Source organism: Cajanus cajan, chromosome 5, assembly GCF_000230855.2.
Source record: "Cajanus cajan strain Asha chromosome 5, NIPB_CcT2T_4, whole genome shotgun sequence".
Taxonomy (NCBI): Eukaryota; Viridiplantae; Streptophyta; class Magnoliopsida; order Fabales; family Fabaceae; genus Cajanus; species Cajanus cajan.
In genome coordinates, this window is record NC_138521.1 from 13,008,234 (window position 1) to 13,021,696 (window position 13,463).

Consider the following 13,463-nt stretch of genomic DNA (forward strand, 5'->3'; position numbering starts at 1 on the left):
TTCTCCGAATCGGAAGGGGCCATCAAGATTTGGTGGAATCTAGAGTATAGGTCCAATTTAGAGAACCAAGACGCATTGCCCAACTCGTCGAGCAACTCGTCTACGGTAGGAATCGGGAATTTATCCTTAACAGTGACAACATTAAGGGCCCGGTAATCAACGCAAAAACGCCATGTGCCATCCTTTTTTTTGACGAGCAGTACCGGAGATGAGAAGGGGCTAGTGCTTGGTTTGATGAAGCCCAACTCAATCATTTTCTGAACTTGTGTCTCAATCTCCTGTTTCTGAAAGTGAGGGTAACGGTAGGGTCTCATAGAGATGGGAGCAGTGTTTGGGGTGAGGGTGATGGTATGATCAGTGGTTCGGGAGGGGGTAGGTGTGTAGGTGTAGAGAAAAGTGAGGAGTACTGGTGGATGAGGGAATGCAAGGGTTGTTGCGGGGAGGAGGGAAGAAGGTTGGTGGAGGAATTTGAGTTAGATTCGGTGGGGTTGCTGGGTGTGGGTGTAGAAATTGGGGAAGGGTGATGTGCTAAAGACAATTGGAATAAAGCTTCAACTCTATTTGTGCTCTGCAAACGACAGAGCTGATGGGTCGATATTGGGGATGGGGTTGGGCCTGGATCACCCTTTAACTCTATCAACTTTTCATGCCACATGAATCTCATAAAAGGCCCGTTATAATCCATGACAAAAGGGCTGATCATGGAGAGCCAGTGGACACCTAACACAACGTCGGTCCCTAATAGCTCTAGTGGGTAGAGATCCACTGAAAATTGTTGTTGATCCAAAAAGAGAGTGATTTGAGGGCAATATGAAAAGCAGGGTAGGAACTCCCCATTTCCCACCATAACTCTTAATGGGCTTGATGTGGGACGAGAAGGTAAATGAAGAAACTGAGCCACTCTACTCTGGATGAAGTTGTGGGTTGATAGACCCTGTGACCCTAAATGTGCGTGGTGTCCATTGACCAGAGAATGCATGGAGGCTGATGAGACCCGCCTCTTGTGAGATGTCATTAGTAATCTAAAATTCCTCCGTGTCCACCGCCTCAAGCTGCTCGTCTGAATCAAAGGTAGTGAGGAGGAGGAATTACGGTTTGCACCGGTGACCACGGGTGTACCTTTCGTCGCAGTTAAAGCAAAGGTTCTTGTCCCGATGGGCTTGCATTTCTGCTTCGGTCAATCGTTTGATGGGGAGTTTGGTGCTTGGTGTGGGTAGGAGAGGAGGAAGTGGTTTCGGTGTGGTTGATGGAGGGAGAGTGAGGGAATGTGATGGGACGGTGGGGGGGTCGAAACGCGATGGAGGGAAGGGTGGGGGGCGGTGTTTATCGTCATGGAGTTTGGCCAGTGCTATGGCGGTGGGCAAATCTGGTGGTTGGAGGGCTGTCACCTCACGACGAAGATGAGGTTTGAGGCTGGAAAGGAAACAACTAAGATAGAAACTCTGTGGATAATCAGAGATCCGGTTGGCTAAGGTCTCAAACTCAGAGAGGTATTCTTGAAGCCCCTGAGTTTGTGTGAGCTTGCATAAGGCAGCAATCGGGTCATCAAATTTGGATGGAGAGAAGTGCAACTCCAAGGCCCTCAGAAATGCATCCCAAGAAGTCAATAGGCCATTGTTAGACATCCATTGAAACCAAGCAAGGGCCTGCCCTTCAAGGTAGAATGAAGCAAATTGAATGCGTTGGTCCAGGGGGGTCTGATGGAAGTCAAAAAACTGGTTGATCTTGAAGATCCAACCAAGGGCGTCTGTGCCATGGAAGGTGGGAAGGTCAAATTTGAGGGGTTTGGAAGAGGGTTGAGGGTGGTTATGAGGTTGGTTTTCAAGAAGGGTGGTGCGGTTGGAGAGGTCATGGAGGGTGTTAGAGAGGTTGGCGTGTGAAAGAATGAGCTAGTCAAGCTTAACGTTGAGTTTGGTGAGCTCATCATGAGGTGGTGTATCAGCCATGGTGAGTAGGGACAACGAGAGCACCAGTGAAAGGTACTGCAGAAAGAAGAAAGTGGCAGCAGAGAATAACAGAAAGGAGAGAGAAATCTTCAGAGAGAAAGTAAATTACTTTTCTATATCTTCCGTGCCTTTTACCCATACAAACGTGAGCTATATAGTCCAATTGGTAACCACCACACAAACTAATCATAAGCAATTAATAAAAAAGGAATATTACAATCATTCCCTTCTAACAGAATTGCCCTTTCTACGGGAGGAGGGACACGTGACAACATAATCCTTCAGGTGCTGGGGTTGTTGACGAGACCTCTTGGAGCTACCCTCTGGTGTAGCCATGACAGTAGGGGCATGAGGCAATTCAGTATGGGCCTTTGTTGGGCTATGAGTATCTACCAATGGAAAGGACCTTGAGTCCCTTACAGATAGCCATTAACATTTAATATATGAGTTGATTTTAAATTACACATTTGTTGAAATCGTGATTGAGTATACCTTTGAGAATTCTCTATGCTTTATTAAAGTTTTTATATTGGATATATCATCAGGTTCTAAATCATATAAATTTGGCTTTAATATGGTGATACCAAATCTAAGAAAAAAGACGCTAAGAGCATCATGTTTTATGAGTTTAGAACATTGAATTTGGTTAAACACACTTGTTTAAAAACATATGTTAGAGTGAACTTGTGGAGAAAAGAAAGATATTAAAATGTGGGTTTAATAGTGTGAATAAAAAAGTCAACATTTTTTCTTTGAAACAATGAAGTAGTATAAAAAACTTTATGGATGCAAACAAATAGTCAAGAAAAAATAATACACTATTTTTATATTGGTCTGTCTCAATCACTGAGACTACGTCTAGTTCTTGATCAATCTAATCAATTTTTACTATCTTTTACAAAGATACAAATATTCTTTCACAAGTCACTTTTAGCTTAACTTAAGTATTTTTTGACTTGTTTCTTCAAGCAACTATCCACGTATTTTTTGAACAATGAAACCTATCCAAACTTCAACGATCAAATATTTTTTTATAACGATCAAATATTTTTTTCTAGGCAAATCTTTTCAAGCTCAAAGACAAAGTTAAAGTTGGGAAATTACTTGTTGTTTTGTCCTACTATTAAGACGTGATGTAACCAATTTAAGTATAATGCTTTTTATAGAAAGAATGCATATGAATTTTTTACAATTGTTATTCTCTATTCCTTTTGAGTCTTTTAAAACTTCTTTATATATGTGTTTCATAAAGATGATTGTTGCAAATCATTGAACATTTCGTACATGCTTGCTTCGTCTGTCTTTATATTCCTTCTTTTCAAGAAGAGATGTCCTTTGGTTCATTAATTGTGAGCAATAAATGTTTTCACAAATGGCCACCTCTTATCTAATCAAGAAAGTTACTTATCACATTTTTTATACCAAGTGGTAGGAACTATTGCGTGTGTTAATCACAAATGACTTTTTCTGAGATTTTGCCTATTTTGAGAGATTTGTTTATCATTATTTAATGCAAAACATGTTTTTTCATTTTTGAAGTGTGAGTAGCAAATAAGCTTTTTATTCCTTTCAATCTATTAAAGAATATCATAGTCAAATATGAACTATTAAACCTAAATTGGTTTAATGATGGGTCTGATTTTGAAAACATTGTAAAAAGTGATATAAATTCATGCTTGAAAAATTATATAACATCATACGTTATTTATAAAATTTTACATGTAGAATTAAATTATTATATAAAATAAATAAATAAATAAAAATAAGTTAACAAGAACTTTTCTTATTATTTTTTATCAAAAATATAAAATAGAAATAATGTGACAAGTGGGAGGTCAAACTCCTTGGGGCCTTGGCCCTATCCCTCTTTTATTTGGGATTGTGTATTAAGTGAGACGAAAATAAATAGGGCTTTTATGGAAAGGGGCATGGGTTAGTCCCAGGGCCATGTGCCAAATAATTGATTCCTCTAGGTGAGTGTTAAAACATATTTCTCGAGAGTTCTTTCTAAAAGAGTAAATATATACTTTAGGAAAGTACTTTAGGGAAGAGTAACTTATTTTTCTTTCGAAAAGTACTTTTTAGAAAGGTATTTAGAAAATAACTAAAGAAAAAAATGATATGGAAAGTGTATTATATAATGGATGAAGGTGTATTTAGTAGAAACTTTCTCATGAATGTAGTGCTTATTGATAGTTTCTGGTTATTTATCCTATGTACAATATGATTGCATGCATATTTGTTCAGTGCACGAACCTCCTCATTCAAAACTTCAAACAAATCCTAGATACATAAGTTGTTTTAAAAGATCACTTTCTTTCATTGATTATCGTTACATTTGGTTTTAACCTATAATAATGTCATTTTATCATTTAGAGTCATGGTAGGATACTATATGTTCAAGGGTTCAAACTTAAGGAAAAAGATGTATTGAGTCTCTCTTAAAGTAAGCTGTTTTAATTTCAACAATGATATTTTTTTTAAGGTATTTTGTTTTGAATTACCATTATTATTGAAATTATTTTTATATTCTTGTTGTAGTCTAATAAATAACCAAGAAACTATTAGTGCATATACTATGTAATGAAGACAGTGCATACTATTGTTAATTCACACATAATAACTAAGTGAGTTGAAGTAAATTTTACAATTTTAAAAATTATTAGCTTAAGTTGTCATTTTATTATATGTTTTATGAATTATTTACTAATTTTTGTTTTAAATTCCCTTAAATAATATTTATATATCAAACACCATTATTGTATGAAGACATAAAGATCATTAGAAAGTAAATGTACCATAATTCTTCTTGAGCATTACATTAACTAGGACTTATGTTTTTTAATTTTACACATGTTTTATAGTTTAGGTTGTATAACATTATTTTGGCATTTTACTTAACTTATTATGTTAACAAATATCTTACATGCATTTAAAACTCTTTCGATGATATTAATGGATGACATTTAGTTTTAATGCTTCATTTGTATGTAATTTGGTTCATTAAGGAGTAACATAGAAAATATAAATATTTTAATCCATTGAAAACTTATTAATTGACTAAATATGTATATGAATTACTTAGTATTGTTTGATTTGCAGGTTTTGTTTTGGGATCGTCCCAAAACAAACCTACCATTTAAAAAAATTGTCACTTTTAAAATTAATTATTTGATAATCGATTTTAAAAACTCAGACTTACAAAATTGTCTCTTTTAATATTGAGCAAACAACCGTTTTTAAAAGTCATTTTTTTTACTAATACTAGAAAATACTTTTCTGGAATAGTAAATTTATTTTTCTTTAAAAATGTACTTTCTAAAAAAAAAGTATTTAAAAAATAAATAAAAAATGATATGGAAAGTTTACCATATAATGGATGAAGTTGTATTTAACAAAAACCTCACTTAAATTCTCACCAATAAGCCCAACCTAGTTGATTGCACTAAATTATGTATTATAGTATGAGAAAAAGGGATATTCATTAAGAATGTAAAACAACTTTTCACAATCATCCAATCATAAACCACTTATTATAACTCTCATGGATTTTACAATAGTTATATTAAAAATCATATGATGGGTGATTTTTGATTGATTAACGGTATAAATTTTTTACAACGACAACAAAAGTTAAACAATAAGTCAATAATTTGTAACAAAAATTTCTAAGCCATCCATGAACCATCAAATATTTCATAATTTATATTTATTTACTATTTAATACTGCATATTCAAATCATTACCTATAATTAGATGCAAATTTCGAGTGCATGGAAGCATTGATAGTTTACATGAAACAAAACACTCCAACCACAACACCACTAAAACAAAACACTCAAAGCACAACAACACAAACAAAATACTGTCCATATACAATGGACAACCCTCAGCAATCAGCCCCTAGTTGCGATACTTTAATCCACACTTGGTTTAATCGATCCGTAGTATTATGAAAAGAAGCGTTGTATTGGGCAATAATATAGGAGCTGGTATCTTGTATTTTCACTGAGTGCTTGTTGAGGGAGGTCACAAGAGCTTCAAATTCTTTGTTAATGTTATCATCCTTCGCATACCCACTAAACTTGCGAACTGCGAAGCACTGAGGTTTCCATTTCTCTATGCCCAACTTCAGTTCAGGATTGGGAGTTGGAGGATTGCCCTCAAAGTGACTTGATATGAACATTCTTACAGTGTAGCCATCCCCAGGGGGTGACGAGGGCACACTCGTTAAGACTGGAGCAGTGAATGCAATTTTTGAAGAATCCGAATTGGCACCATGAATATATTCATACAATCTGCAGTGCATGATTTTGAATAATTAATTAACAAACAAAAATGATATGTTACATAGAAAATTATGTGAGATTCGTTCACTGAATTTTAGCTGTACACTACAATAATAAAGTATGTCCAAAAAGAATATATATTATTCAAGAGTGCATTACTGGCCTGCATTTCTTAAAATAAAAAGCACGTTATATTATAATCTTTCTGCAAGATATGAGAGTATATATTTATTTCATGTAGAGTATTGTTGCTAAAGTAGATGCAAATATCCCTTGATTATAGCATAAATTCTTAGACGCGTACGTGTTTTTATATTAAATTTCTAAAGAGTAGAGATATAGAGTGTATGTAGGCCCACTTAATTACATTGTACTATCGAATTTTCTTTTATCAATGAGAAGAATAGAACAATAAAATTTTTGAGTAAATCCTTTTTTTATCATGGTGAAAGTTCTCATACCTTGTCATAAGCCTTTTAAGTAAAAATACATGAATAGTTTTCAGTTGTATATGCATTATATCGCAATATAATTGATCAAAAATCTTATAAATATATCACGTGTATGTATTGTCCCAAAAAAGAATTCAACAAAAACAAATTGTAAGAAGCAGACTGGAATGATGCAATGGTGTTTAAGATATAATTAAGCAGAACTAATATGGTATAATATAATTAACATTTGTATATATACAGGTCTAAATTTCTCATATATACTATACAGAAATACAAAAATTAAAAAAAAAAACCTGTGAAATCCAGTTTTAGAGGCCTGTTCGAAGGATGTTCCAGAAACACGAGCTGACATCCATGAGGATTCATTGTAGAGTCTGATCTGAAAATCTGATTCAGACAATATGATTGTGTATTTTGGCAATTCAATTGCGCTTACTTTGGTGCCACACATTAGCATTAGCATTAGCATTAGCATGGACAAATAATAAAGTAAGTGCAGCAGTGTTGTTTTTGTTTCCATCTTCTGCTAGCCTCCTCTTACTAAACCATGAGTCCGCTTTAAATAGGAAGAAGCAAGAGAGAGAATAAGTGGGGGTGGGGTTTCGTTTTCGTCATTATTTGGATCTATACAATGATTTTAGATGGCATCCAAATTGGTTTTAATTTGTTGCTAGAATTTCCCAAATATCTTAATTAAGAGTGGGGGTGTTAATGGGTATGGTGTGATATTATATAGTATTCTCTCCTCTAAAAATAAGTATCGTTTTAAGTTATCTTATATATAATAAGAAAGTTAATTAATAAATAGTTAAAAAAAATTATAAAATTAATTTTATGACTAATATTTTATTAAAAATAATGTAATATAAAATCAATTTTTTACATAATATTATTAAAGATATAAATGAAAAAAAATGTGCTTAATATTGTATTAATAAATTAATATGACATTTTTTTTTTCTAATGCAACATTTATTATGAGATAAAAAGCATATTTATTTTCGTAATTACTTTTGAAAAATTATCAATCTCCACTTTCATGTCCATTGAATAGTAACTTAATAATAACCTTTTATATATTTAACATAATCATTAGAAACTTTGACATTATTTTTTTTAATATATGAATAGAGTTATAATGATGACGTCAATGAAATTTTAATTTTAATTTCTCATACATCTAATTTAACCTAATCTATAATTTTATATTATAAATTGTAAAGAACATAAATAGATAGATTAAATTTACTTCATCATTAAAATTGAAATTTTCATATTTGTGTAAATGTGTTTATCTCTCAAGTTAAATATTGTTTTAGTCTAATAATATTTATAAAAACTAAAATATGACAAAAACACTAAAAGCAACTCCAATGGGAGTTACTTGTCCCATAAAACAACTCAATCCTCGATTTTTTGTCATTGGAGGACTCTGACGTGGCAATATGAGTTACTTGAAGAAGAGACATAATTGTTTCTTCAAACAACCGTTCCTTACAAGATTTCAAGCAGATTTTATTGAACATAATTTGGAACGTTTCGGAAATAATAATAATGATGAAAATTAATTTCATATAATGTTTATGTATTTACTATTGCTTTATTTTATTTTTAATATTTACTTATTGTGTATTTTTTCTCGTAATTTATTTTCTTTCATTGTAGTGTAATTATCCTTTTTGATAAAAATTTAAATTTGATTCATAAATGATTAGAAAAAAATTCTAAAAGTTGAATTTCTTAAAGTTTCTTACCATTGGAGTAAATTTGTGTTTGAGTTGCTTAATGCTAACATGGCACACTGGGGACCACTTATTTCATTTTTCAATGCATGAAGTAACTCAAATCTGTTGCTTCTATTGGAGATGTCCATTAACTTATCTAAAATAACAATTAAAAGTACGAATAAAAGATAAAATAATTGTAACCGAATAAATAAAATATTACAATACAATTTACGATTTTAGGTTAAGATTTTATGTTATAATATAAGATATTTAAAAAAAAATTATACATAAATAGTGAGATGAGTGCGGGACACAATGACTATTATACCCATTTTAATTGAATTTTGTAAATAAATTTCCATTCATGCCTTTATCTCCATTATGCGAGTATTTACCTTCTGCATTTAGAATATTTTTGTGAATATTCGTAAGACTTGAGTACATTTTGTTATCCTTAACTAAAATCATTTTCGACACTTTACTTATAAGCAAAAGTATTATTAGATAATCAGATCATATAATCTAAATGAATTTTTATATGACACATAATTGAGTATTATTTTTTTAAAATTAAAAACTTTTTTTTACATAAAAATTAGTCGAAACTATATGAACATAGTGATCCAAGACGTCTATTAAATAATTTTTGTTCTTAAGAGAATTTTTAACTCGTTCTTGTACATTCTGCGGTACAATGTCATATCATATACTAGACTTCTTAATAGAGGTTTTAACTTGCTTTTTTTGAGCACTGTAATTAATTTCACATTTTTATTTTAGATAATTTATTTGTATTATATTTTGAAATAATAAATAAGTTAAAAATAACAAAAAAATCAAAATACTATTTGCGATAATAAATTATAGAAATAATTAATGAAAAATACATAACATTTTGTTAATAAAAAATAATTGTCATCTGATGTGTACTTCGTTTTTTTTTTAATTTTTTTTAATTTTTTTTTTTACTTTACTTCATTTTCTTTGAGGAGCATGGTGCCCAATTTAGAAACACACACATATTAATTTATTTCATTTAAAATGTTACATGGTGCTCAAATCTTCTGTTTGTCTCTCTTCTGATTTCATTTGGTATGTACATTGGGAAAAAGTGTAAACACTAAGATATAAAAATAATTCTCATATGATGAGTACTTCATTTTTTTAAAATGTTACTTTATTTCATTTTCTTTGATGAGCATGGTGCTCAATTTAAAAAGAAAAAAAAAATACAGACACACATTAATTTATTTCTTTTAAAAACGAATGTTACACGGTGCTCAAATCTTCTGTATATCTCTCTTCTTCTGATATCATTTGGTATGTACATGGGAAAAAAGTGTAAACACTAAGATATAAAACTATTAGATACTAAGTATATGCTCTTGTGCTCTGATACTAAACATCTTTTTATGATGTAAATATGAGCACGGTAATGCTTTTGATTTATTTTTATTTTGTCGTTATTTAAATCATTAATTGCTATTTTATATGATATTATACCTCTCTCTTGAAATTAATTTACGATAAAATAAAAGTATATGGCATATCATGGATGAAAACCCTCTATAGTCTATAGTTTCACATGAACTTTATGAATGGGAGGCAGGCATCATTTTCAACACTTGGATGACCATGTTTATAGTGTAAATAACGATAGGATTCTCGAGGGACACGAAATGGAGAGAATAAGTGTTGTGACTCGTTACATGACCCTTAATCTTTATCAATCCTAAAAAAATTATAATTTTCTTCATTACACAAATCATTTACTATGAAATTATGTAACTCCATTTTTAAATACTAACCATTATTAAGTAAAATGAATGCCCCTTTTTTTCACTATCCGTAGCATAGTAAATAATAAATAGGAAGAAGATATGTTTATGAGGTAAAGTTTATTCACCAGTGATTTCATTTCTTCTGTGAAGAGCTTGATTATTGGGAAAAATTCAAATCTCACATCGACTAGAAATTAGGCAATTAAATAGTATGTTAGAAAAGAATGACACAATTCAAGAGGGGGGTGAATTGGATTCTATGACCCTTTAAAAATTTCAAAATATTTAGGATTTTTATTTCACTTAAACTTTTCTAAGACTGAATTTTCAAATGAAGCTTCTTTAAAGACTTGTTATAGAAGAATGAATTCTATATGCTTTCTTGATTACAAAAATAATGAGGTTCAAATGTAATGCTTTAATTCAGTTTAAACCACCAATATTCACACACACATGCTAATCAAGAATCATCTTCTTTAATGTACAATCAAGATATTACTCATAGTAAAAGATAAAGGTAGAAGAAGATTGCACAAGTCTTTTATCCTGGTTCAGCCACTCCACATGTGACCTACATCCAGTCCTCAATCAGAACCTGATCAAGATTTGTTCCACTATCTTAATGAAGAAGGTTTACAAGCATATCACACATGCATATACTTCAACACTCAAGATAACCACTTTCTTGACCCCAAGAAAGCACTCCTTGTAGAAACCCACTACAAGAATCCTTACCACTTGAGAAACCCTTATCAAGATTTTACAAATATTCACAAAGAATTAAGGAACGAATTCACCTGAAATTCAGAAGCAAATCTTAATCTTCCTCTTTCAAGAATGTGATGATGATGATGATCCTTTCTCAAAGTTTTTCACAAACGTTTTTCTTCTTGGATTCACAAAGAAAACTCTCCAAGATGGTCACAAAGACTCCACAAAAACGCTTTTCTAAATTTGATTCTCAATTCTAACTCTTGTCTGAAGTTTCAAAAAGTTCAAACTATTTATAAAAGTCTCAGACCCAGATAATCGATTATTTTAAAGAATAATCGATTATTTTGTTCTTCAGGTTTTCTGGAAACCAACCAAGAACAATATAATCGATTATTTTGCTGGATAATCGATTATTCTAGAGAGTTATTTCTGGGATAATCGATTATTTTGCAAATAATCGATTATTGCAGCAAGGCATCCCATTTTTTCTGTTGCTGGAATAATCGATTATATTTAATGATAATCGATTATTTTGAGTTAGTTTTCAAAACTTCGTTTTAAGTCTCAAAATAACTTTTTAGTCCCTTTAACTCATCATCATACACTCTCTAATCAGTTTAGATATAGATTTAGCTTATGCACACATCACACACAACAAATAAACTCATTCAACACAATGTACATACTAATCCCTATTACATAGCACTTTCTTTGACTTTGTTTTTGTCTTCTAAGTTGTTGTTGTTTGTTGTTGTCCTTGACACACATTTTGTGATCATCAAACTCTCTTAAGCTTCAGAGATAATCTTGATCTCATCAAGTTCAGGCTCCCCTAAGCTCAACATAGTATATAAGTAGAAAACAACCCTCACTTTATAAGCCGGTTTTGTAGGGTTGAGTTAGGCTTAATTCACTATTCTAACATGGTATCAGAGCCATTTAAATCCACTTTAAAAATGGGCCACCCACCATTGATGCATGCCTTATAGGCATGAGGGGTGTATTGGGAAAAACTCAAGTCCCACCTATCCTAGATCATTAAAAAGGGCTACCCACCATTTATCCACGTACCAAGCCCAATAGTGCTGGACGTGAGGGGGTGTATTGGGAAAAACCCAAGTCCTACATCGACTAGAGATTAGGCAATTGAATAGTATAAGTGGAAAGCAACCTTCACCTTATAAGCCGGTTTTATAGGATTGAGTTAGATTTAATTCACTATTCTAACATTGATGGAAGTGTATTTAGTTTTTATGTACTGGTTTTGATGATTTTTAATGCCTCACTTCTTGATAATGTGGTGACATGTAAGATAGTGTGAGTCTATTTTGTTGTTGATTATTAGGCTATCTAAATAATTCTTGATGAATGATGATTCACAATTTGATTTTGCTGTCTCCCACTTGTTTAAAGTTACCCTATAAAAGCTTTTTGAAATTAGCTATTGATTATCAAAATCAAAGATATAATAACTCCATTCATTCATCGTACAAAAACAAATATGGGGCAATACCTTTTATTTACGGGTTTTGATCGATCTCACTGGCTAAAGTTCAAGAAATCGTAGGTCACTTCGACTTTCCTGCATTATCTTTCTAGATAAAGACAAAAGATTCAATAAACACGAAATTCGTATAAGGGGATTAATTAATGAGATCAATGCACAAGTGCTTTGGTATTTTGTAAAAAACTTAATATGGTTTGGACATGTGGATATCATCCAGATTCTGTTCTGTGTGGGCAAGATTTGAAGTGTACGGGCATGAGAATTGAGAAAATAAGAAAAATAACATGGGACAAACAAAAGGAAAAAATAATAAGAAACAAATGAATGCACTATAGTAAAGGACTAGAAAGTATTGCATGTGAGAGATTTTGAGGCGATTCCAAATTACAAAAGGAAAATGATTATAAATAGATAGAAATAAGAATGGCGTAACTTTTATTAGTTATATATATCATTTCATAATTTTTAACTGAATGATGTTTCTTTAAAATTCATAATTAAATTGAAAGTTTTTTTTTAAAATAATATATAGTCAAAATCTGTCATAAAAATCTATAAGAATCACTCTAGAAATTTGTCCAAACAATTGATTTGATACACCAATACAAATATATCAAATATCTTACCAAATATGTAACAGATCAATTCGTGTTGCAATCAATTACATCAATACGAGTAGAAAACTCGTTTTGTCAAACAACACATACTAATCAATTACATTTCATGTTTCAAATCCTGGTGCTCTTAATTGACTCTATATTTAAGGTCCTCGAGCCCCACTAATTCCACGTCATCAATTATTTGTTCACTCTACGATTACATCTTTAGGTCCATGTGTCCTCTACTTTTACATCCATTAGTTATATAACCGTTAGCTTTTAAATTTTTAGGTCATTATATCATGAAAATTCTAACGTGAAGTACCAGAATGTGTTACATGGATAAAATACTATTTTTAACCATTATATTTAATATTATAATAATTAACGGTTCAAATTTGTTACTTATAATTTGGAAAAAATAATTTTTGTATTTTACATATTA

The 13,463-nt window shown here is 31.4% G+C and overlaps 1 protein-coding gene across 1 annotated transcript; it reads right to left on the reverse strand.

Moving 5' to 3' along the window:
* Positions 1-5,626: 5,626 nt before the first annotated feature.
* LOC109816772 (uncharacterized) lies at positions 5,627-7,241 on the reverse strand. Its single transcript, XM_020381888.3, has 2 exons — positions 6,984-7,241; positions 5,627-6,244 (listed from the first exon to the last, which is right to left on the reverse strand). Exons 1-2 carry the CDS (start codon positions 7,208-7,210, stop codon positions 5,836-5,838), a joined length of 636 nt encoding a protein of 211 aa, XP_020237477.1. The 5' UTR covers positions 7,211-7,241; the 3' UTR covers positions 5,627-5,835.
* Positions 7,242-13,463: the final 6,222 nt, after the last annotated feature.

What these genes read in the sequence shown, in the direction of transcription:
- LOC109816772 (XM_020381888.3), bottom strand. Translation starts at nt 7,210, where the DNA reads ATGGAAACAAAAACAACACTGCTGCACTTACTTTATTATTTGTCCATG. An exon ending in TCTAAAACTGGATTTCACAG is followed by an intron (nt 6,245 to 6,983) that starts GTTTTTTTTTTT and finishes CATGCACTGCAG; the next exon opens with ATTGTATGAATATATTCATG.